Source organism: Phasianus colchicus, chromosome 4 (assembly GCF_987193195.1).
Source record: "Phasianus colchicus chromosome 4, bPhaCol1.hap1.1, whole genome shotgun sequence".
Taxonomy (NCBI): domain Eukaryota; kingdom Metazoa; phylum Chordata; class Aves; order Galliformes; family Phasianidae; genus Phasianus; species Phasianus colchicus.
The window spans coordinates 11,875,099-11,896,816 of NC_143439.1; the positions used below are offsets into that span (position 1 = coordinate 11,875,099).

The window sequence follows — 21,718 nt, forward strand, 5'->3', positions numbered from 1 at the left end:
TGAATAGCAGAGCTGACTGTTTGAAGTGCTACTGGTATGCTGAACTGCAGTGGAGCTGATTTTTCTGTTCAGTAGTTTCACGCTGTCTTTATTTTGCTGAAATTTCAAACATGGTGATACTGATGAACTTTACTAATGATCCCTTTCATATTGTAAGAAATGAGATATGTCACAGCCTGGAAGCACCAAACAAGTCATTTAGCTATTCACAGAACTCACCCTTTATGAGAGTTTGGATTTTGCTGTGTAAATGCTTCAGTTAGTTTGGATCTTAATATACACAGTAAACTTACAGAAATTAAATGAAGGGTAAATCAGAGACAATATATCTTAAGAGGTCTCTCTTGCATAATGATTGTGTATATATCATAAATGCATATGTGGATCTGTTTTGTCATACAAAGTATTATCCTTAAATCAAATTTTGATTCATTTACTCTTGCAGAGTCTTTCTCCTATTTGGTTTCCAAGTCCTATCTAGTATTAATGAGCACAGTGGCAATTTTAATGCAGTGCTTTATAAACGTAAATGTTGCCATTATGGTTTCATGCACAGCTTCTTTGTTAACTCAAAAGGTCATTGTAAAACTCATGTGTGCACGTAAATTAAAAACAAATGGATTGTATGCTTTTAAAATGATGTGGTGGGGGTAATTAAAAATGAGACTTTGCTGACAGAGGGAAAGCCCTTAGGGAACGTGACCCCTATGAATCTGGGCACTTGCCCCACAGATCCTATCCTACCGGCCCTAAAGTTGTGATGGCAGGTAGCAAAGCTCAGTGGGAATGCTGAATAGGATCTGAAATGATTTTTTTTAAATGAAGTAACAGTGGAGCAGTGTATGACTGCACTTATGTAAACCTTCCACCAGGTGATATTTGAAAGATAAAACCTAGAAAGGGACAATGTATGAATGGAAGCAGCCAGGCAGGCTGGGGGAGTGGCCATCAGTTTATGCACACAACTGCATTTTCAACATAATTAGCTGTCTAATTGAGCATTATAATTTAACTGACACATTTAAACATGTAATTTATTTGAATGCATGCTGCTTGTAATCTGTTTATAATGTTTTCCTCTTCAGGATGGTGTTGGACTCTAGAGGATAAAAATATCTTTCCAACGAACAGAAAAATAACCAAAATGAATGCATCAAAGAGCCCCAAATGTGAGTAAATTTCTACAATTTTGGATTTGAAGAGGAGTTAGGTAGCAGAAATGGCGTGCAGGTAAAGTTAAGCAAAACCTGGCTATCTACTCAGCCTAATTGTAAGCTGAAGGTGAATTTTGTTATTTTAAATACCAGGGAGGTTGTACAAAACATCATATCCTCAGGTCTTCATGCAAAGCTGACTAGTTTGCCTGGCAGCTAGGTAGGAAGGACATTTTGGTGACTGAGAGGTTTAAACTGCACATCTGTCTTGTCTGGAGCAAAGAAGCATCCCTTTCTCGAGGTGATAGATATTGCCAATAGGCACAATTCAATTTGCTCAAAGAGGCAATTGAAAATGTTTGCCCTGGGTACTTCCCTCACAATCAGACCAATTTATATTTATTTTCAGGGGCAGATTCTGGACCTGAAGCTGATAGATTCTGCCACAAGTAATCACACAGATACAAGTTTTTCTTCTGTGCTGATGATGCTGGAGTTGTGCTGATGCCTGCCTGCCATTTTGGTGTTATTTCTTGCAGTCCTTACAGCAGTGCTTTGGGTATGACTGGCTCTCTTCCTATCTGAACAGGAACAAAATCATATATTCCCTAGGCTCTATTAAAATTCAGAGACCAGCCTGTGAACTGGTTAGCGAGGAAGGAGCCAAAAGTCCTTTCATCTACCCTTGCATATTCCCTCATGAGCTGAAATATGCAGTTTCCTATGCACCTGGATGTTTATTTTCAAGGAGAAAAACAAACTAATACATATTTATTTTTGTTCCCATGATATTATTTTTACTTTCAGGCTGTGTTTGCTGAACAAAATAGTTGCAGGTTTCCTTTTAACCTAATAAACTTCTGTACTGTTACACCTCATTATATATTTTGTGGCGCTGAGTTTTGAATCTGCTGCTTCAATTACAGAAACTGCCAACAGACGTGAAAATCCAGAAGACAGAGGCTGAAGCGTTCCTGCCTTTTAGCTTTGGAATTACTTTTGCATACTCTGACAGTTTTCCCTTATAAACGAGGTTGGTGATAGCTACAGCTGTGCAATGCAAGAAAACTGATGCAAACTTTGCCACCAGAATTAAGAAGAGAACATTTTTTTTCAAACCAGAAGTTGGCAGAATTCCTGTTTTTCTGTCTTCACCTTCCTCCCTGCTCCTCCCAGGTCTGTTACTAATTAGCAGAAGTGGGGAAGAGGAAGTATATGCAAGGTCACACAAGAGGAAATACAAATGTGCAGGTGTTTTGCCCTGAGGAGTTGCAGCTTGCTTTCTGAGAATACGTAGTAGGATTTTGTGTCGTTTGAGTTTCTTGTACTCAAAACAGGGTAAGAGTTGATGTAAAAAGTTCTACCCTTGGTGTATGTAAGGCTAGGAATTTTTGCTTTGGCCTTTAGCCTAAGTGATTGAAAAGTGCATTTGTAGTATTTGTTAACTGACCAGAAATGCACTGAGTGGATGACACGTTGGACTGTTGTGTGGAATAGGAAGATTAATTCATTTTCAGATTGAAAAAGATGGATTCACTTATGAGGAGATTGTGAAGTTAAGAGATGTTTTCTATATACGTGTATATGTCAGGCTGGGGTAGGATAATCTCAACAGATGAAATTAAAAGAGGGTATGCAAAAACTCTCTCACATCTTGGAGAGACTCACCATTCACTGTGGCTACTGTGTTGGTGCATTTGTTCCTAAATACCTAGTTGCATGTGTGTCATGCAGAAGAATGGAGACTCGGAACTCATCCAGAAAAACTGGACTGGAGGAGATTAAAAGAGAGTTAAGAAGACAAATGGTTTCTCAGAGCATCATTTCTCATTTCCAGGTCTCTGACAGAGCAATTGTCAAGAGATTGGACTCCTATTTTGTCACCCAGTGTGTTCAGAATAACTTTTGTCTTGGGAAGTAATATTAGAAATATAAAGCCAAATACATTCTGTTAAGTAAAATTATTTACTACTTTGACCTTTCAGTCCTTTGTGCTGTGGTTCACGAAGGTATCTTCAATTCTTTACAGTTTATCCAGGTTGTCTGTAGAAGGAGGACAGTCCATCAAAGCTACTCCTTTCCGGCATCAGGATCTGCTGGCAGTTTTTTGGTGTTTTGACTGTTAGTGCCTCTTCTGCTTTTTTTGTGGTGATAAAGGAGCAGTAAAGTCTTTTCCATTTGAAAAAGAACCTGCTGAGCTTAGGGCACACCCCTCATTTGCCATTACCAGGAGAATGACCCCTGCCAGCCAGCTGCTCTAATTGTGTGCTCACAGCCCAGGCAAAAAATGCTCTGAGAATTTATGTTTTTTAAGAGTTTGTATTGATAGTGAGGCGTATTAAAAAATTCAAATTTTCTTTTATTAGTGAGTAAGGATGGTGCCTATAGAAGAATCACAGGGAAGATGAAACAGTGAAGGGCATGGATAATTTATGATGGAGCTACAACGATCTACATGCTATGTGAGTCAAGGTCTGAGCCGAGGACTTTAGTCATCTCTCACTGACCTTTCAGCCTGGTAACTCAGTTGCCTCAGATAATGAGACCACTGGGTGGAGAGGAAGAAGTTTGGCACCTGTGGTTTAAGCTAGCATGGTTGAGTCTATACTGGAGCAGATGTGGCAGCCTCCAGATGGGTTAAGAAATGGCTGGTACTCTGGTAATGGCTATTTCCTTACTGAGGTTTCTGTTTGTGCATTAGTGTGGATGCACAAGTATCATAGTTGGAAACAACTACATTATACACTTCACTAATGAGAGATAAGAAGGAATATATTTATTGATGCAATATAGATATAATGTACTGATTTAACAGTGACTTAACAAGATTTGAGATGGCTGTATGCACCTGGTTATTTACTGCGTAGATGTTAGGGTTAACTACACACATACACCTTCCCATTGAGTCATGATGTTCAAAGTGGAATACCTTGTTTTCTAAAATCCTTGAACCACAGAGGGAAGGAGCCTAAGTGCAGCTGGATTCGCTCCTATTCCCAGGTTTCGTCAGTAGTTTATACATAAGAAATTGTATGTGCACAATCGGTCTAAAATGTGATTTTGGCAAAACTAACAAAGCTTACAGTGAATCTAAGATATAATCTTAATGAAGCTAGCTAAACTTAAAAGAAACTATTAGTCACATTCACAAGATCTGCACTGGCAAAGTGTCTTGTCATCAAGGTGTGAGGGATCTCTGCATGACCTCAAGAGGCATCCCTGCTTGATGTGAGACTCTGTCTTGCAGCCCCACTCAAGGAGCTCTTGGGCTGCTCACTATTTGTGAAGATAAATGGATTCACAGGCATGCTTTGCTTTTAGGTGCCTTAGCTGTTGAACCAGGTGTCTGCTATCAGTTCTTTCATCCTCCCTGAGACAGATCTATGGTTGTTAATCTGTTATAGTGAGAGTGCTATCAGTACTGTTGTTCATTGTCTTCTTGTGCAAGGCTGGGCTGGAGCAGGAAGTTGGGAGAAAAAAGTCAGAGAGAACACCATCACAGTGAGGCTGGCTTAGAGCTGGTTGGTCAAATCCTCCTCAAATGAGCAATGCTGAAATAGCTTGAGGGGCAAGGAGGACAATAAAATAACCCTGAGATAAGCTGTTTGTTTGATTGTACAGGTTTAATAAGCTATCTGCAGTCATGATGGATGCTGAGATCAAAGAATGAATGAGACTTTGTTCACGGAGATTTATTTTTTGCCCTGGGAAGGGGCATTGAAAAGTATGGAAAAATAAGAGAAATTTCTGAATAGCTCCTACTTCAGCTCAGAATTTATAGAGTGTACTTAAAGTGAGAGAAAAAGTGAGAAATGAAAAAGGAAAATCAAAGTAAAGGAACAACAAATAGCAAAATACCCCAGGCATACCAAACTTGTTACTGTAATGTATGTGGATGTGTCTTTAAATCTACACAGTTTTCAGAAAGCCAAATTGGGATACTATACTTTCCCTAGTTTCTCTGAAGGAATTTAATAAACTGAAGTTAATTATTAGTAAATAATATCTTCAAGTGAGTATCTCGATCTCTCTGCTTAGACTATCTTCCTGTCAAATAAATATTTATTCCAATTCTTTAAAATTAAGTGTAAAAAAGTTGCATTATATAACCTAGACAAAAATTGATACAGGAGAAGGCCAGGCTTCCCCCAGCTTAAGTTTCTGTAATGCTTGAGTATTCATGTGATTTACAGAATAGCATTGTTCAGTACCTTCTTCTAGTCCTACCTGGATGGACAGTACCCCTGAAGAGTATATTGTGAATGTGGAAAAGAGGAACTCCACTTTCAAAGGAGAAGCAGAAGCTGACCTCAGCACTAAGATGCTCTTCCCTATTGAAATGTAGGAATAATATATGGAGCAGCACTAGTACAAACTGCTGAACTGCCTTGGCAGCCCTCCAAACGACTGCTCTTTCTGATGGAGTTTTTAATACTTCAAGAAGACATAGTGTGCACATTTAGATGCCAATAAAACAATTCCCTGTAGGATCCATAGGCCACATTTCATTGCTAAATTATGATGCCAGTGTGAATGATTGACCACCAGTCGCCAGTGAAGCATTTCTGCACACCCACGTTGAGTAGTGCTTTTGCTTTTCTCTGTTTAATCCTTCCTTTTGGTAAACTCTGACACTGCTTCAGCCCTTGACTGTGAGGATTTTGTCCATCTGTAAATGCGCATGTTGTACCATTGCTGCTGATGTTTAAGAAGTGCTAACTACCTGACAATTTATTGACTGGAGCCTGACCTTGTTGTGTTCATGAGCTGCAAGATGCTTGTGGCCAGGACTTGGTTGGTCTCCAGACAAAAAGTTATATTAAATGAACCAGAGGAGAAATCCACAGATGCAATTCTGTTGCTGCATCTGGCAATCGAGAGAGGAATGAGAAGGGAACTAAAAATCCCATTACAATTATTCTTGGGTGCTTGGGTAAGAGTTTTCTGTTTCAGAAAAATCAAATAACTTTGAATCTTTTCTCAATGTAGTCTAAGTTGTATGCAACAGGAGGGGAATGAGCTCGTTAAACTTGACAAGAAAGAAGGGAGACCTTCTTTTGGGGTGAGTTTAAGGAATTGGAGTACAGATTAGGAAAAGTGATCTGAAAGATTTCCCTGTGGAGTGGTCAGTATATTGAAATTTTGCTCAAGTTTTTGAAAACTCCCCTTCCCAAGATTTTGTATAGATTATTTTAGTAACAGGATTCAGTGGCTAAATTTCGTTGTCATACCTGTGATTTGGGATAAGTATCATTAACTCATTAGAAGGATTTCATAGAAAATTTGACTCATCATGGGAGAATGTGATTCATGTGAAGTACTGGACCTGGCCAAATAGAGGAGGAAGGTAAGTGCCCCAGCATCCTGTTTCTTGTGTATATAATACAGAATAAATTGTATGAAAAATGCAGTAAAAGCAAATGGGGATTAGTTAAGCAGCCTACTCTCAATATGATAATCTAAGCAACTGTTAACATGGTTTCTTCACACTATAAGCTTTTTACCTAGTGTGAAGAATTCTCATCGAGAAAATGGAGAGATGAACTAGGAAAGAAAACCCTTTCTGTGATAATTACCTGTCTTCATTTTTTAGAAAGCCTAATTTTTCAGAAGCAGCAATTAATTTTGTTGACACACTCAGCCTAAGTTAAGAAATCTCAAGTAAAATCTCAGCTTCCTGAAGTCAACAATAAACTTGTATTTGTGCCAGGAATCTGTGCATTTTTGACGGAAACTTACCACAAAGTCTTGATTCTTGAAAGCCATGGGATATCTCAGCATGTGCATCCAAAAGATGAGGAAGGATAACATAGAGACTCTGAAAATTGTTGTCTCATTCTGCTGACAAGAAATGTAAACATGGAAAAATTAAGAATAATATTTATGTGCAGCATTGCTTAGGCTATAATTGCATAGGTTCCAAATATGAAAAATGAGATGGAATAAAGCACAATCCTTTATCCATACATGTAGGGCTTCAGTAAAAATTGGCTTTTTTTCATTTGAAGTTTTCTTGCTTGGCATCAGGCATTAATGATTTTTGTCTATTTGAAAAAAAAAAATCATTAAAACATCCAACTGTTCAGTTGGAATTATCATGGTAGCAGCTGGAAATAAAGCTGTACTAGTGAAAAATACAGGCAGGATTTCTGAAAAGCTTTGTTTTTTCTTTTCTGCCTGAAAATTGATAGGCAGATATCAGCTAATTGAATCACAGAATCCTTCGAGTTGGGAGGGACCTTTAAAGGTCATGTAGCCCAACTCCCCTGCAATGAACAGGGACACCTACAGCTATATTAGGTTGCTCAGAGCCTGGTCCAGCCCATCCTTGGATGTCTCCAGGAATGGAACATCCACCACCTCTCTGGCAGACCCGTTCCAGTGCCTCATCACCCCTATGGTAAAACAACAACAACAACAACAACCTTTTTTCTTACATTCATGTAAAATCTCCCCTCTTTTAGTTTGAAACCATTTTCCCTTGTTCTATCACAGCAGACCCCTTTGAAGTCTGTCCCCTTCTTTCTTACAGCCCCCCTTTAGATACTGAAAGGCTGCTGTCAGGTCTCCCCTGAGCCTTCTCTTCTCCAGGCTGAACAGCCCTGGAATTGGAGATTGAATCTTTCAGAAGTATTTGCTTTCTAAACTGCTATCGTTGACTGTAGGCTTCTTGGAAGCAGATTTCTATTTGCTGACTGCATAGGTATTTTGTTGGCAGTCTTTTACTGAAAATTCATGAAATAACATTTGAATTGCTTTTGGATTTCTTCTAGGTTTTTGTTTGATTTTTGAAACCTATGAACTGGGGAACTATTTCATTCCTTCTCCTTTTCTTTTTTTTTCCTTTATTCTAAGTATCTTTGTATCCAGCACAAAGTGGAATGCAAAATAATTGAGTAATTTGTGAGACTGACTACAAAATAACATCCCCCAGCTTTCTCCAAAATTCCCTTTTGTAAGTAAAACTTTGGTTTGCAGTAGAGGCCGTACCATTTTCTTACAGTTCCAGGTTTTCTTTATAACATTAAAACCCATCTTGATCTACTGGGATTTCTGTATATGATGATGCTTTTCTCATTTAATTCCCAGTAACAGCTGAGCATTTAAATTGCTTACAGATTTTTTTTTTTCCCCGTGTTAGTTAAAATATTTAACATTACAAAAGGAACCGAAAATCCCCAGTCACAAGTTTTTACTGCTAGATAGTCTACATGAAACAAAGACTTGTAGGTATTTTGTCCTCTTTTGACATGTGAAACCAGACTACCACTTTCCTACAGAGCTGCTTTCTGAGCCACATAAGCAGTTTGGGATTATGCAGAGAAGACTCAGCCCAGTTTTCTAAATAACTTTTTCATGCTATGCCACCCACACGGAGAAGTTTGGGGTTTTCCTTGCCTCGCCATACTTCCTTTTATTGTGTCTCCAGTGGCTGTGGCAGTGGATGGCCTGGAGGCTTGACTTGTGACTCTTGAGATGCTTGATGCAAGGAGCTGATATGCAAATGCCTGGAAGGATTATCAAAACATTCTTGCTACACCTCGAAATCAAGGAGTTTATGTGGGCTTGAGAAGTTGAAGCTCAAGTCCAGACTTGAATTTTAAGGCGTGTGCGTTTGTGTCTGGTAGCATTTCTCAGGGGAAATATCCACACTGTAGCTTCTTCAGAGTCAAGGTTTAGTGGTGTCCAGGAATCTGGCACAAGACCTGGTAGCACCAACTCTGCATCAAGGCTTTTCAGCCTGTGAAGCACTGTCCCAGGGCTGATGGTGCAGTTCAGAAGGAAGCCATCTCACTGTAATGATCTCTGTTATGTTTGAAAATGTTTGCTCAGGAGAAAATGTCTGGGGAGCGAGTGGGGAAAAAAGCAAAGAGAAACAATAAAAAGCTGTGCACAATGCCAGCTGCCATCAGGGACTGAAGATTTATTTTCAGAGCATCATCTTTAGAAACATTGCTTCCAATAATTTCATCAGTCTAAAGAAAATTGTACCTTTTATCTTTTTGTTCCATTTCCAGCGCAGGTTTTTATGGAAGAAGAGGGCTGTTCTGAACGTCAGGCAGGTTAAGCCCTGTGTTTTTGGAAGAGCTCTCTGAAAAAGACTGAGTGCTGTACTGTGGTTGCCCAGGGATGGTACCACAGCCCGTGGTGGGCTGCAGGTGATGGAAATGGGTTTGGAACATGTGATATACTGTGGGGCAGCAGTGGGCATTCTCGGCAGAGGATTCTCATGACATTTCCAGAAAATCACAAACCATCCCCAAGCACCAAATAAGTATTCTCTGTTCTGAGAGTTTGAAGTAAGCTTTGAATGTGGGAACTTGTTTGACATTAATGGGTAGCATAGAGAACTGCTGTACACTGCAGTGCTCACTGGGAAGGCTGCGAATAGTGTAATCATGAGCAAGCTGCCAATAGTTCAGAAAAAGGGTTTTCTGCATCTATCCCTCCTTGATTATTCACACTTTAGACAGTTTGGTGGGAGTTCTACATAATCTTAAGCTTTCCATGCCCACCAACCTCCTCAATAGAAGCAGCAAGCAGCCTTTTCCCTGTGTGGGGGAGTGTTACTAGCAATATCCAAAGGGCAAATGTGGATTCAGAACATTTTTGCATTCTTTTGGCTAAGGATCAAATGAAATTTGAAAGCCATTTGACTGCCCAGTGCTTCTACTGATGCAGATGGCTGGGTGGCAGGGAGCTGCCTGGGGATCAGCTGGGAGCCCACTGAGCTTTGATGTGATCCTGAAGCCATCTTCCTACTGAAACAGAAGGTAAGCATTAGGTAAGAATGACTACATTACGCTATTAGATGTTTCAAGATGTCATGTGTCTCTTCTGCAAACAGCCTTCGGAAATGAGAATAAAGATCATCAGCCCACCCCAATTCTGTGGTTAATGCTTTTTCCTGGTTCGATCTGGTTACTTACTTCAAGCATTAATAATCTTGTTGAGGGACTGTCTAACAAATGTATACCAAGGGAAAACAGTTCCGTGTAGTATGACACCTCCTCGTGGCTTCATGTGTGACCAGAACTGGGAGAGTCAGCTCAGTTTGGACCCAGCAGTGCTGCATGAGGAGCAGGCGTGTCCTGAGGTCAGGTGCAAGCAGTGCTGGGGGAGGCAGGGCAGGATGTGTTAAGAAAACAGGCAGTGCCAGCCTGCAGTCGAAAGCTGAAATGCTTTCTGTTTTTACCTGCATGCATTTAAACCAGATAAGCTTTTAGCATGCCTTGTTTCACCTCGGTGCAAATTATTACAGGTGAGCGATAACTGAAAATGTGAGGCTTTAAAATCACTGTAATTTTACAGCTGCAGTGTTTTAATACTCCAGCATCTCCTGTTTCCCAAATAAATGTGAAAGCACAGTTGTGCTCAGAGCTCAGCGCCTGTTTTTCACATGATAAAATGCTGCTTTACTGCTATCTTTCTCCACCCCAATCCCAGGTCCCAATTAAACAGCAACCCCAGGAATCACTTCTTTGTGCACTGATCTGATCTGAAGCCACGAGCAGCTGCAGAAGTTAAGCTGGGCAGGATTTTTCCCTTTGGCACATATTGCATGCCCCTTAATTAGCTGACAAGTGCTTGAAGGCTAGTGATTTTCATTCTGCTTTAGGAGAGGGTTCTTCTTTTGAAGATTTTAATTTCTCAGGTTGGAATTTGAGGCATCGGGTGGTGAAACAGAAGTCTGTAGGGTCCAGCAATCTGACTGCTCTAAGGGGGCTTTGTGAGAGGGAATGCTTGGATTGCTGAGTGGCTGGAGACCCCGTGCTCCCTGCAGCTCTCCTCCTGCCAGAGCATGGCATCTGCAGATGGGGATGGTGTTTCTGAAGGGGAAATGTCACTGTCGAGTTGCTACCAACATCCCGGAAACGCCGCCTATATGAAAATTACTGTACTGGGGAAATAACCCAGATTTTCACCAGTCTGATTTGGCTGTGTTGCCAGGCAACACGGGCTAACAGGGGTTTGTATGTGTTCTTTAGGTAGGTGTAGACAGTCCTCATAAGCTCACAAGTAGGCAGAGGCTGACCCACTGCAGCAGGATGAGGAGTCCAGCCCTGCATGCTGAACTTTCACTAAGAGAACTGAGAGAAAAAGCAGCTGGATCAGACCCAGAGCTGACGTATCCTGTTTGATTTCTTTTCCCCTCGCGCTCCGACACGCTTTGTGTTTCGGCAGGCTTTTGTTTCTGCATACAACTTGCTGTAAAAAATTGGGGAGCGTGTCTAGGGGTGCCGGCGGCGATGTACTGAGCTCGATGGGCTGGGTTTCCTGTGAGGGCTTTGTTCCTCCTACCACGCTCAGGTCGGTTGTGCAACATGCCCCTACGCTTTGAGAAGAAAAAAAAAAAAAAAAGTGCTGAGTAATGCCAGAGGTTTCTCAAATGGCTGATGCAAACCTGGAGAATTTGCATCATCATTCAGCTGGAGTAACTTGGTACGACAAGAGCTTAAATACAGGTCCACGCGGAAGCTGAGCTGGTTCCCAACGATAGGGCAGTGCCCGTGGGCAGGGTGAGGGTGCAGGTGCTGCGAGCACTGGCAGGCAGCGGGGCAGAGCACAGCTCTACCTGCACGTAGGAGCAACCCCGCCGATAAGAGGCGGCGGAGGAAGAGGCTGAGAGAGGAGAAAGCTTGTGAACTTTTTGGCTGCGCTCGCTGTCAGCACGCTGGTGACACGGTAGCATGGTGAGGAAAGCTGCCGTCGTGATGGTGTCTAATGGGAGCTACTTGCAGGGGCAGCCGAACGGCAGGTTGCCCTCCATGGACAGCAGGCAGCCACAGGAGAAGGTGGTACTGAAGAAGAAAGTCACGCTGCTGAGGGGGATCTCCATCATCATTGGCACTATTATTGGAGCTGGCATCTTCATCTCACCCAAGGGGATCCTGAAGAACACGGGCAGCGTGGGCATGTCCTTGATGGTCTGGACAGCATGCGGCATCCTCTCGCTCTTCGGTAAGTCTGCTCAATGCTTCCAATTGGTCTGGAGGGGCAGCCGGTGGATTATTCCTATTTTTTGTCTGATTTTCCATTGGATATCAAGGCTCAGCATGGAGCCTGAGGACCAATGGGGCCGCGGAAGGCTTTTGCTCTGCAACAAGCTGCATGTGAGGCACAGCAGTCCACAATCCCTGTCACCCAGCACTGTGTCAGTGCAGGTTGTGAGTGCAGGCTGTTTCTCATGGGTCCCTAAAGAAAAAAGCAAGTGCTGGCTTTCTGTCATTAGCTGTGCTGTTTGTAATATGCTGTTCTTCTGGCTGTAAGAAGTAGCTCACAGCTTGCTTGTGAGGCCCCCTGGCAGCTGGTGTACAGGGCAAAGTGTGGAGGCAGCTTTGCTTGGTTCCCTGGAGGCTCAGTCAAGGTCTCAGGGAATAACTCCCACCGGGTGTAATCTGTGTTGGTATGAGAGGGAGCAGAGCAGTAACACCAACAGCCCCTCTCCCCTGTCTCATGTTACTGCTTTTCACTTTATTCCCCGCTTGCAGGGTGCCTTGAAAAGTTCGGGTTGCAAGGATGAATGCAGAAGAAACAAATGGCGTGAAATGAGTTTTATGGCTGGCCTGCCCATTGTGACAGTTTTTACTAATTTTGCTGTGTTTCTTTTTAACAATATTACATTCTGAAGAATGCTGGGTGGTTTGTTCTGTACACAAAGCCCCATTCAGAGCGGAAAACCCCACCCTGGCTCCTAGGGGACAGTGGGTCCATTGACCTCCTTAATGAGTTAATCTCAAAGAAGCGGAGGAACTAACATGAGTATTGGCTTTATTTAAAACAGAGACGACTTGTTTTCTGGCACGAGGTAGAGAGGACAAATAGGGGCTAACACGTGTCTGTCTAATAGGTGGAATGTGCAAATGCCACCCTGTGTAACTTGGCTGTGAGCTTAAAAGCAGCATTGAGTGTTTGGAGGCTAAGTCCACCCAAGCCAAACAGACGTTTCAAGAAAGTTAGGACCTGTTCTAGTCAAATGTTAATTGTATTGGCACAATGTGCAACATGTTTTGTTGTCCAAACATTTAAGTCCTGCCTGTAACAAAAAATTCCCCTATAAAGAAACACCTCAAATACAATTTGTAACCCTGTCATAAGACCCTGGTCTTTAGATGTAGTCAAAACATCTAGGAGATGCTTAAGAATTTGCTTAAGCATCTCCTATTTAGCTTTAACTTCAATAGTAGTAATTTTCTGACTGTGAAGTAAAGTCTGTGGAAAAAAATCAGGTGGTTTTTCCTGGGCATTTTCCAGATCTCAACATTCGGAGATCTGTCTAATTTGGTCCAGTAAAAGATATTACCTCTTCCCTCTAAATGGACCTGCTACAGTTGTTATTTCATAATATTTTTGTCATTAATGTTTCTCATTTCCTACAAGACTTAATTATGGTAAGACCTCATATAAAGTCAGCTAGGCTTTTGCTGAGGCTGTCTGTGCAGTATGTATCAAAGCATGGTTTGATTTCATTCTGAATCACTCCAGAGAGGTTGGCAGGAGAAAGCCTGTGAATATACTTTTTTTTTTTTTAAATGTGGCTCTAAGAATTTCTGTAAGTACCTTTCCAGGAAAGCTAAAGATGATTGGATAAAAGCTGTCATGTTTTTGCAAATCCCCAAACAAAGCAAAAGAATGAGGATGTAATGTGTTGTGAAATCTTACGGCTTCATTGGGATTGGTACGTGTCAGGTGGTTTTGAAAACTGTAGTTTTCACCTTAACTTGTAGCAGCATAAAAGCAGGTGGGGAAAAGGCTTTGCATATGTTGCTGATCCGTGTAATGCTCTGTGTAATGCAGTGCTTACAAACTGGTTTTCTTGTGGCTCCTTCAAAAAGGGCTGCCTGCATTGAGCAGACCCAGTGCCCTCTTTGCCCATGGAGTGAAGAATCCACCGGCCGTAAGGCTGGGTGATGGCCATGATGCTGCGCTAGCAGGTGGTTTGTGTAGGCCTTCATGGTCACAGTGTGCTGTTACCGCTCTGTAATGCCTGAGGTGATGCATCATGCCAAAAGTAGCCTTGAGGATCTCCTTGGGGAGCTGTTTGCTGGGAAATCAAAAGCTGCCCCAGTGCTGATAGAGCGAAGCCATTGCCTGAGTTTGGTGCGCAAGATTTTAGCAGTACCAGTGAGGAAAATCTTCCACCTGTGACTCCTGCTTCTAAACGTGAGCCAGTTGCTTGCTCTTCCCATGGCTGAGGAGGGAGAGGAATGCCATATTCAGGCTTTCCTCCAGGGATGAGGCAGGTTTTCTGAAGCTGGATGGCACCGGGCAATATTTGCTCACAACTGTGTGTCAGAGGGCTTTGCACTGTTGGCATGATGCAGCACTATGTGCCACACCAGTGTGGGTGAGTAACAAGCACCTTGCTTGTAAACACTTTGTGCCATGGCTTACACAAGTCCATCTGAATGACATGAAACTTCTAACCCTCTTGAATAAAGAACATGTAGGATTAGAATGTATCAGAAGTTGTTGTGTTACTATGGCAGCTCGCTTGTTCACCTTACAGATGTTTGGAAAGGTGTTTCTGGATATCTCTTGTGATGCCTCAGTTTCATTCTCACAGGTGCCCTCTGCTATGCTGAGCTGGGAACATGCATTAAGAAATCTGGTGGTCACTACACGTATATCCTGGAGGCCTTTGGCCCGCTGCCTGCTTTTGTGAGAGTCTGGGTGGAACTGCTCGTTATTCGGTAAGTTTGTTCCTTCTCTTGTGGCACGACACTTCTCAGTCATGATGAAAACTCTGCACAAAAGAAATCAAAGATATCTTCATCTATCAGCTAAGTTTTTTAGTGTGGCTGCTCCAGACAATTTAACAATGCTATTTTGCTTCTTACTGTTGAAACATTCGAAAAGACATATGTGTATGTATGGAAAAAAAGAGATTCTACAAAAGCTGTCTGTCACACAAATTCAGCAACTTGTTTTGATTTTGCTAAGCTTACTACATCTGTAGATGTTAATACCCGTGCCTATGTGAAGTATAGTGGAAGGGGAATGTCATCTTTACATTTTCTAAGCCTAGGTGCTGGCTTTTGGATCAGTCTCTGTTGCCTGTGGATACAGAAATAACACCTGGCACAGTTATCACTCAGAAGATTTGAGATCTGGGTGCACTGTGTCTTCTCTAGATGTCAATTCTGGTCACCATCTTGTGTTATCATGTTGTGTTGGAGAAGCTACTACAGAAAGCTGGCCAAATAAAGCAACATTAAGTCCTCATTTATCTAAAATGCTCAAAGTACTGATGTGGTGTGTAAGCTTGTGGTTGATACAGCCCTTGGCATTGTATAGGGCAATTGCAACAAGTAGATGCAGAATGACTAGATTGCTGCAAATAAATTTGCATAATGTAAAAGGATCTTTTAGTCAAACTAAAATGTGGCCCGTTTTAAAATATATATATATATTATTTTACAGTATTTGTTGAACTGGATAGAATAGGGCAGTTCATTTGTGTGACATAAACTCAGGAATGCTGCGTTCCCGCCCTAGGCCAATCAGCACTTCCTCGCCTTCTCTTCTGATATGAGCAAATGAATCACCGACGCACAAGCCTCATCACAAATCACATTTATGTTTACATAATATTGACGAGTTCTAGCACAGACTGTTGAGTTTAAAATCGCTAACAGTGCTGACTCATTATGAAACCGTAAATCCTTATCTCATTTCCAGAGGAAATGATTGTGCGTGTCAGATGGCCCCTTGCATCCTCCTCACTCATACGTAACCTTTGAATAAACTCCATCAAATGTGACAAAAGAGTGGATCCCTTAATCTTATTAAATGCTCTCTGAAAAGAAAACCAGAAAGAGGAAACGGAGTTACGGTTTTCATCGAGGGAAGCAGTGGTGCGAACATAGTTATACCCTTACACAATCATGAAAGGAGGGTCATGTGAGAAATCCCCTTGTTAACCTGCACCCTAGTAGGCGGGGGGATGCTTTTCCTAGGATGAGTACCCACAAGAAACCAGACCTTGTAAATTCCTCTCCCCGATTATTGTTTTCATTTCTTTTGTACACACGACGGCGTACCAGGAGTGTCATCAAAACACTCTTAGTCATTGCACTCTGCCCCACACCCAGTAAATAATCACGTTGCATGGGAAAGAACATCAGTGGGTCCTTTAATCATCCAACCCAAGAGGCAGCGAGGGAGATGGACTTGTTGTAACTTGTGATCAGAGCGGCACTGCCAAAACTCTGGGCACAGTTTTAGGGCTGACTCTGGCATGGCAAACTAGTTGGCTGCAGCTACCAAAGGGGCTGAGCCTTGGTGCATAGCGGTGTTATTGTCAGGGGGCTGAGCTGCACACACACTTCTCACTTCAGCCTTTTTTTTCCTCTGAACGATTGCGGGATTTTCATGCCCACAACCAAAATAAACATTTCCTGTTCTCATATATACTTACAGCCACTATTTTATGGTCTAAGACACGCTTAGCTGTGTCCACATACTGAGTAAACCATGCTAGCATCGCCTGTAGAAGCGCCCCATGCTCCTCATTCAGTACAGGTGGGAGTCAGGTGTATTATGTACCTAAAAACAAGAAGAAAAAAAAAAAAGGAAAAAAAAAGGCAGGTTCTCAAACAAGTGAGAATGACTGAAGGAGTTGTCTGCAGCACTTGGATCTGGTGATTGCCCACAAGTTGGGTAAGAGCATACTGCTGAAGAGGTGACTCATGCGCCTGCAGTGTGTGCTGCCGGCCCTCTGCCTGCCCCTGCCCGCTGGCTTTCTTCTTCAGAAGAAAGCTTTTCTCTTTGCCCTTAAATGAAAGCTGCTAATTTGCTTTCTGTGCATTTGTGAACGCACAGCTGTTTGGAGCCTGCTGATCCTTATGATTGCAGTCAAAAGGAAAATGCCCCATTCCCTCAGCCTTGGCCTCAACTGGCTGAATGCACTGCCAGCAGCATCTCTCCAAGTGTGAGAAGCCAGGAAACTTAGCTATTTATTAAAGGTATAACCTTAACGAGCTTTGTTTTTAAAAGTGAATGGTGTGGAGCTGGATTTTCCTTAAAAGAAGGGAAAAATCCAGGTTCTGGAGGAAGGAGCTGAGACTGAGAAGACAAGCCAGGGAAAGCTTCACAGATCTGCTCTTCTGTCTGATCTAGATCAGTTCAAACTGGGCAGATACAGAATGTGAGAGCTGGAGGCCGGTGAGCTGTCTATGTCAGTTAGATAGGTAAAGGCAGCAAATGGATGGGTAGAACAAGTGCCCAGGCTATTGTCTACCTTCACTTGAAGTAGAAAGTGTCTTAGGAAGATGCTTCAGGTCTTTGCTCCCTGTGGTTTTTTCCAACGCAGTGTGTGATGCTTTGGTTGGGTTGTGGCTGTTTTTGGTTCAAAGGTAAAACTCTCTGGTGGGAAATCCAATTTAGCATTTCAGTGAACAATAACAACTTCTCTGCAGTATTTTCACACAGTTCTTAGCAACTGCATTTTAGTTAAAATTCAGCTGGGAGAGGTATATTCTGCACTTAAGGCATTGTTTTATTAAATGCTGTAGATTTTTCATAACAAATTTGCAGGGACTCTTGTTTCACTCAAAAATCCTTTGAGGTCCCCTTCCTCCTTGTTGAGTGTAGCAGTATGATGGAGATCAGATCCTGTGATCTGTCCAGTGGAAGGTAACATGTGAAGGCTTCTTGCAAATACTTAGCTTGCCTCGAGGAGAAAGGCTGCAGGGATATCATTTCAGATTGGGAAATGCAACAGGCTTGCCTGCCTTTCATTATGTTCCTCTGTTGCATGGAAGGGGCTTTCCGTACTTTGAGGATTTTCCCTGTCACAGTGCTGGAAAGTTGTTTGTCAGTAAAAATGACACGCATTTTAAATAGTGCTTACATTTTAGGAGATGCCATTTTCGTTCATCTTTTATATTGTCTGAGACTTCAGTAACAGATTCGGGTTAATTTTGTGATTCGTATTTCAGTAAAGCAAAATTCTCATCCTCACTGAAATTAATATGCTTGTCTATGAAGGGTGAGAATGTATCTTGCCACCACAGTTCAGTCTTCAACAACTTTTAAACTTTTAATTTGCCTATACAAATTAAATCTGTCCGTGTTCACTGTGAGCATGGGAATGAATATTTGCATTGATGCATCTCCTTTCTTTGTATGGCTGCTTCACACCATGGAAGTAGTAAAAACCCCACAGGGTAAGAATTGTCACTGGCAGGATCAGAGCCACTGAGCAAAGCCAAACAGTTTCTGGTTGTCTGTTATGCTCAGAAATCATGGCCCATGGTGCCATAGTCACCAATAGGCACCAAATCTGGGTACACTTTGTGGTTCTGTGATAATAATGCTACAGCGTGATCCCAAATGAGTATTGTTTACATGCTATTGCAGATTAATTTTGTGATTTTTTTCTCCTATTCTTATTTTTTTGCTCTAGCCCTGCTGCCACAGCAGTGATATCTTTGGCATTTGGACGCTACATTTTGGAACCTTTCTTTATGCAGTGCGAAATCCCAGAACTTGCGATTAAACTTATTACAGCTGTTGGCATCAGTAAGTATCCGATTTTAGTTGTCAGAAAGAGTAAAGATGATGTAAATTAGGAAAAAGAAAAAAAAAAAGTTAATCGGACACTGAACAGGTAGTTGTTGGCTGTGAATTGTTGCAGAATGTGTGTGCATCCAGGGCCAAGGACATCGGTATGAATTTTTGCCTGAGTGTGTGTTTCTGATGGTACGCAATAGTAAAAAAAAAAAAAAAAAAAAAAAAAAAGCAGAGCAGACTTTATTAATGGCAGAAAAAGATCTATTGCTAAGCCTGATTCTGTTGCCACTTGAATTAATGGCAGAACTCTTATTACTTTTGTGAAAGCAATTTCAGTCCCTGGGAGGTGACGAGCCCGTGCCAGAGATACAGAAGAATGATTACTTGATTTTAAGTGCATTGCTCTACCTCTGTTTTAGAAGGCAAGCACTTGCCAAGTATGATGCCATGAAGAAATGTAGCACTTCTGACTGGAGCACATGCAACATGAGATCATCATCTTTAGTCCCTTACTGTCCTATGCAGTGATAAAACTTACTGAGGCACTCACAGCTTGGGAAGCAAGAACCCAAATGACTTTGGGAGCAGGGTGTGCGGTTGGCTCGAGATGCTCATTTGTTATGAGTAGCTTCTTCTCCTCTTTCCAACTTTACAATTAGTGTAAAGAGACTGTTTGGGGACACCAAGAAGTAAAACATGCTGATGGCAGGAAGGAGGCTAGCCCTGGGCAGGGGCTTCTTGGTGTGCCTGGACAGCGTGTGAAGCTGTGTGAAATAGAAAGCACGGTCCTGGTGCAAATGAGACTTAGAGCCATTCAGCAGTAGAGGTTTGTTTCCAGTTTTGTGCAGTGATCGTGGATGATGCTCCTCACTCTCTTCTCACACACACACACACACTCAGCTGTGCTGGGAGGAGCGTGCAGAGCAGATCGGAGTAATTAGTAACAGATTGTTCCTTTCAATTCGGCCAGTGCACTTATCAGAAACAAAAGGGCTGGAAAAAGGAATTAAGACATGCGAAATGATCAAAGGCATGCAGGGGACCACTTTAATTTTGCACAATAATAGGTTCAGATGACTTTTTCTTTCTTTGGGGTAGAGAGTTCAATTGACATGGAAATTTTCGGTCTCCAGGTTACTGGGGCTTTTTGTAGGAGCTCTCTTGATAAGAGCTCTCTTCTGCCAGGAGTGTTAAAAAATCAGTGTGTGACCGCATTTCTTTCTGACTTAATTATGCACAAACTATAGGTTTCATAGGAATAATTGAATTAAGGCTTGAATTTCGAGGTCAATGACTTTTTATGGCTACATCTGTCTAAAATATTTCAGTGAAAGATAAGGATGAAACAGATGTTCAGTAACTTCAAGGTCACTGAGACAGAAGGAATGTTAAGTGAGGAGTCCATTAAAAGTGTTTTGTTAAGTGCATTGCGATTCAAGCACAATAAGCGAACAATTTGAAATAGATTTTTATTGCTTTTAATTTAATTGAAAATCTGTGTGATAAGCCGAGGCTACACAAAGTAATTAAACAAAGAAGTAACACTGCGGTGGGAGGGGGGGGGAGGGGGGTGGAGATACGCTGGAATAATTACACCCTGAAGGGAGATGGGAGTTCACAGCAGCCTGTTCCTATGGTGACCGAGGGTCTGTGCAGAGCAGGTAGGATGTGCTGCTGTCTCACTGAAGCGAGAGATTTTGGTAGAAAGTTTGTAATTGTGAATGGGACGGTGCTGAGAAAAGCGGGGGCCTGTCAGACTGAGGCTTCGTTTTAATTCTTCGTGCTGTGCTTTGTAGTGGATTTTCATTTGTGGTGGTTTTTTGATCCGATGCTACATTCTGGGCTAAGCTATTTGAGAACATACAGCTGTTATTCTTGCACTGTGAGAATTAGCTGGTGTGGTGACTGTGATGAATGTTCTGTGTTGTGCTGGTAGGCAGAGTGATAGGTGAGATTAAGATGTTGAGCTGCACAGACACATTGGAGCCCTGAAGATCTTATAATCCAATTTAACGGTGGCAAAGGTAGTGTTTACGTCCACCGGAGATTTTGTTAAGTTAATGAAAATATGAGCTTATGAGCTTTTTGTCATCCTATCCACCCTCGGTCTCTTCTACCGCCTACATTTGCAGAGTGCTCACTATATACCTACTGCATGGGGAGGAAGGTAGTAAGAAGCATCACTAACGTGTGTCCTTGAAAGAAACTTTACTTTGTAGTGTTATCCTGTATTTTCTGATCATACTACAAAGGAAAGGAAGAGATTTTGAAAAATCTCCAGGCAGTCCCCTGCCCCAAAAACGATCAGTGCATCTCTAAACAGCTCCCAACAGATGTTTGTCTGCAGTCGCAGTTCCAGGGGTGAGTTTCTGCACCTTACCCAGTGCTGTAGCCCAGTTTTTCCTGTCCTTTTCACAAGAGCGTTTTTCTTATTCTTTTTCTTTTTTTTTCTTTTTAATCTAAACATTCTGTTCTGCAATTTAAGCCTATTATTCCTTGTGTTATATAGAGTGAATATGGAGGGCAGTTCTTTCTTTCCTCTTTATGGTCAGCAGGACAGGTTTGTGAAGGGAGATAGGGGGGGAGCAGTGAAATACTGCATAACAACATCGTGTGTGGCCAAGAATGATATTCATGAGAGTTCCTTTTGAACTGCAATGCAAAGGTTGCCTGAGATGGATGCAGGCAGGATTAAGATGGCAGTGGCAGACACTGCTGACCCTCAACTAGCTGCAGAAAAACATTGCTTGCAGAGTGGCCATAGCTCACTCCTCTCCCACTCTTCCACCTCCTTGTCTCTGAGATGCAAAAGGAAAAAGGGTGCTGCAGAGAAGATGGAGATCATATGAAAACTAAAATGGAACCATGGGAGATGGTGACCTTTAAAGATATTTCCATCTTTATTCGTTATTTATAGAAGCAAAGATGTGCTGGGCATAAAGTTCACCCTAAAATCACACCTGTCCTGAGCTGTAGATGCATATTTTCTGTTCCAGGCTATGGTGCTTTTGTCATAGGTACTTTTTTCTTTCTTACTCTTTTAAACA

General features: G+C 42.0%; 1 protein-coding gene and 1 long non-coding RNA gene across 9 annotated transcripts in view; both read left to right on the plus strand.

The window, feature by feature from the left end:
• LOC116226166 (uncharacterized) overlaps window positions 1–3,080 on the plus strand; it is a 211,643-nt gene extending 208,563 nt beyond the window's left edge. For 5 of the 7 annotated variants that reach the window (XR_016465820.1, XR_016465821.1, XR_016465818.1 and 2 more), the window contains 2 exons: window positions 1,086–1,169; window positions 1,564–1,952. This is a non-coding gene — a long non-coding RNA (uncharacterized LOC116226166). Of the gene's footprint in view, window positions 1–1,085; window positions 1,170–1,563; window positions 1,953–2,080 lie in introns of those variants that run through there. The other 2 variants (XR_016465819.1, XR_016465823.1) reach the window with 2 other exon arrangements.
• Window positions 3,081–9,503: 6,423 nt separating this feature from the next.
• The window catches only part of SLC7A11 (solute carrier family 7 member 11), a 58,734-nt gene continuing 46,519 nt past the window's right edge, over window positions 9,504–21,718 (plus strand). The window contains exons 1-4 of one of the 2 annotated variants that reach the window (XM_090138661.1): window positions 9,504–9,928; window positions 11,897–12,116; window positions 14,722–14,848; window positions 18,565–18,680. In XM_090138661.1, coding sequence (XP_089994787.1) covers window positions 11,924–12,116; window positions 14,722–14,848; window positions 18,565–18,680 — 436 coding nt within the window. In that variant the 5' untranslated portion in view covers window positions 9,504–9,928; window positions 11,897–11,923. Of the gene's footprint in view, window positions 9,929–10,769; window positions 12,117–14,721; window positions 14,849–18,564; window positions 18,681–21,718 lie in introns of those variants that run through there. The other variant, XM_090138660.1, reaches the window with a different exon arrangement.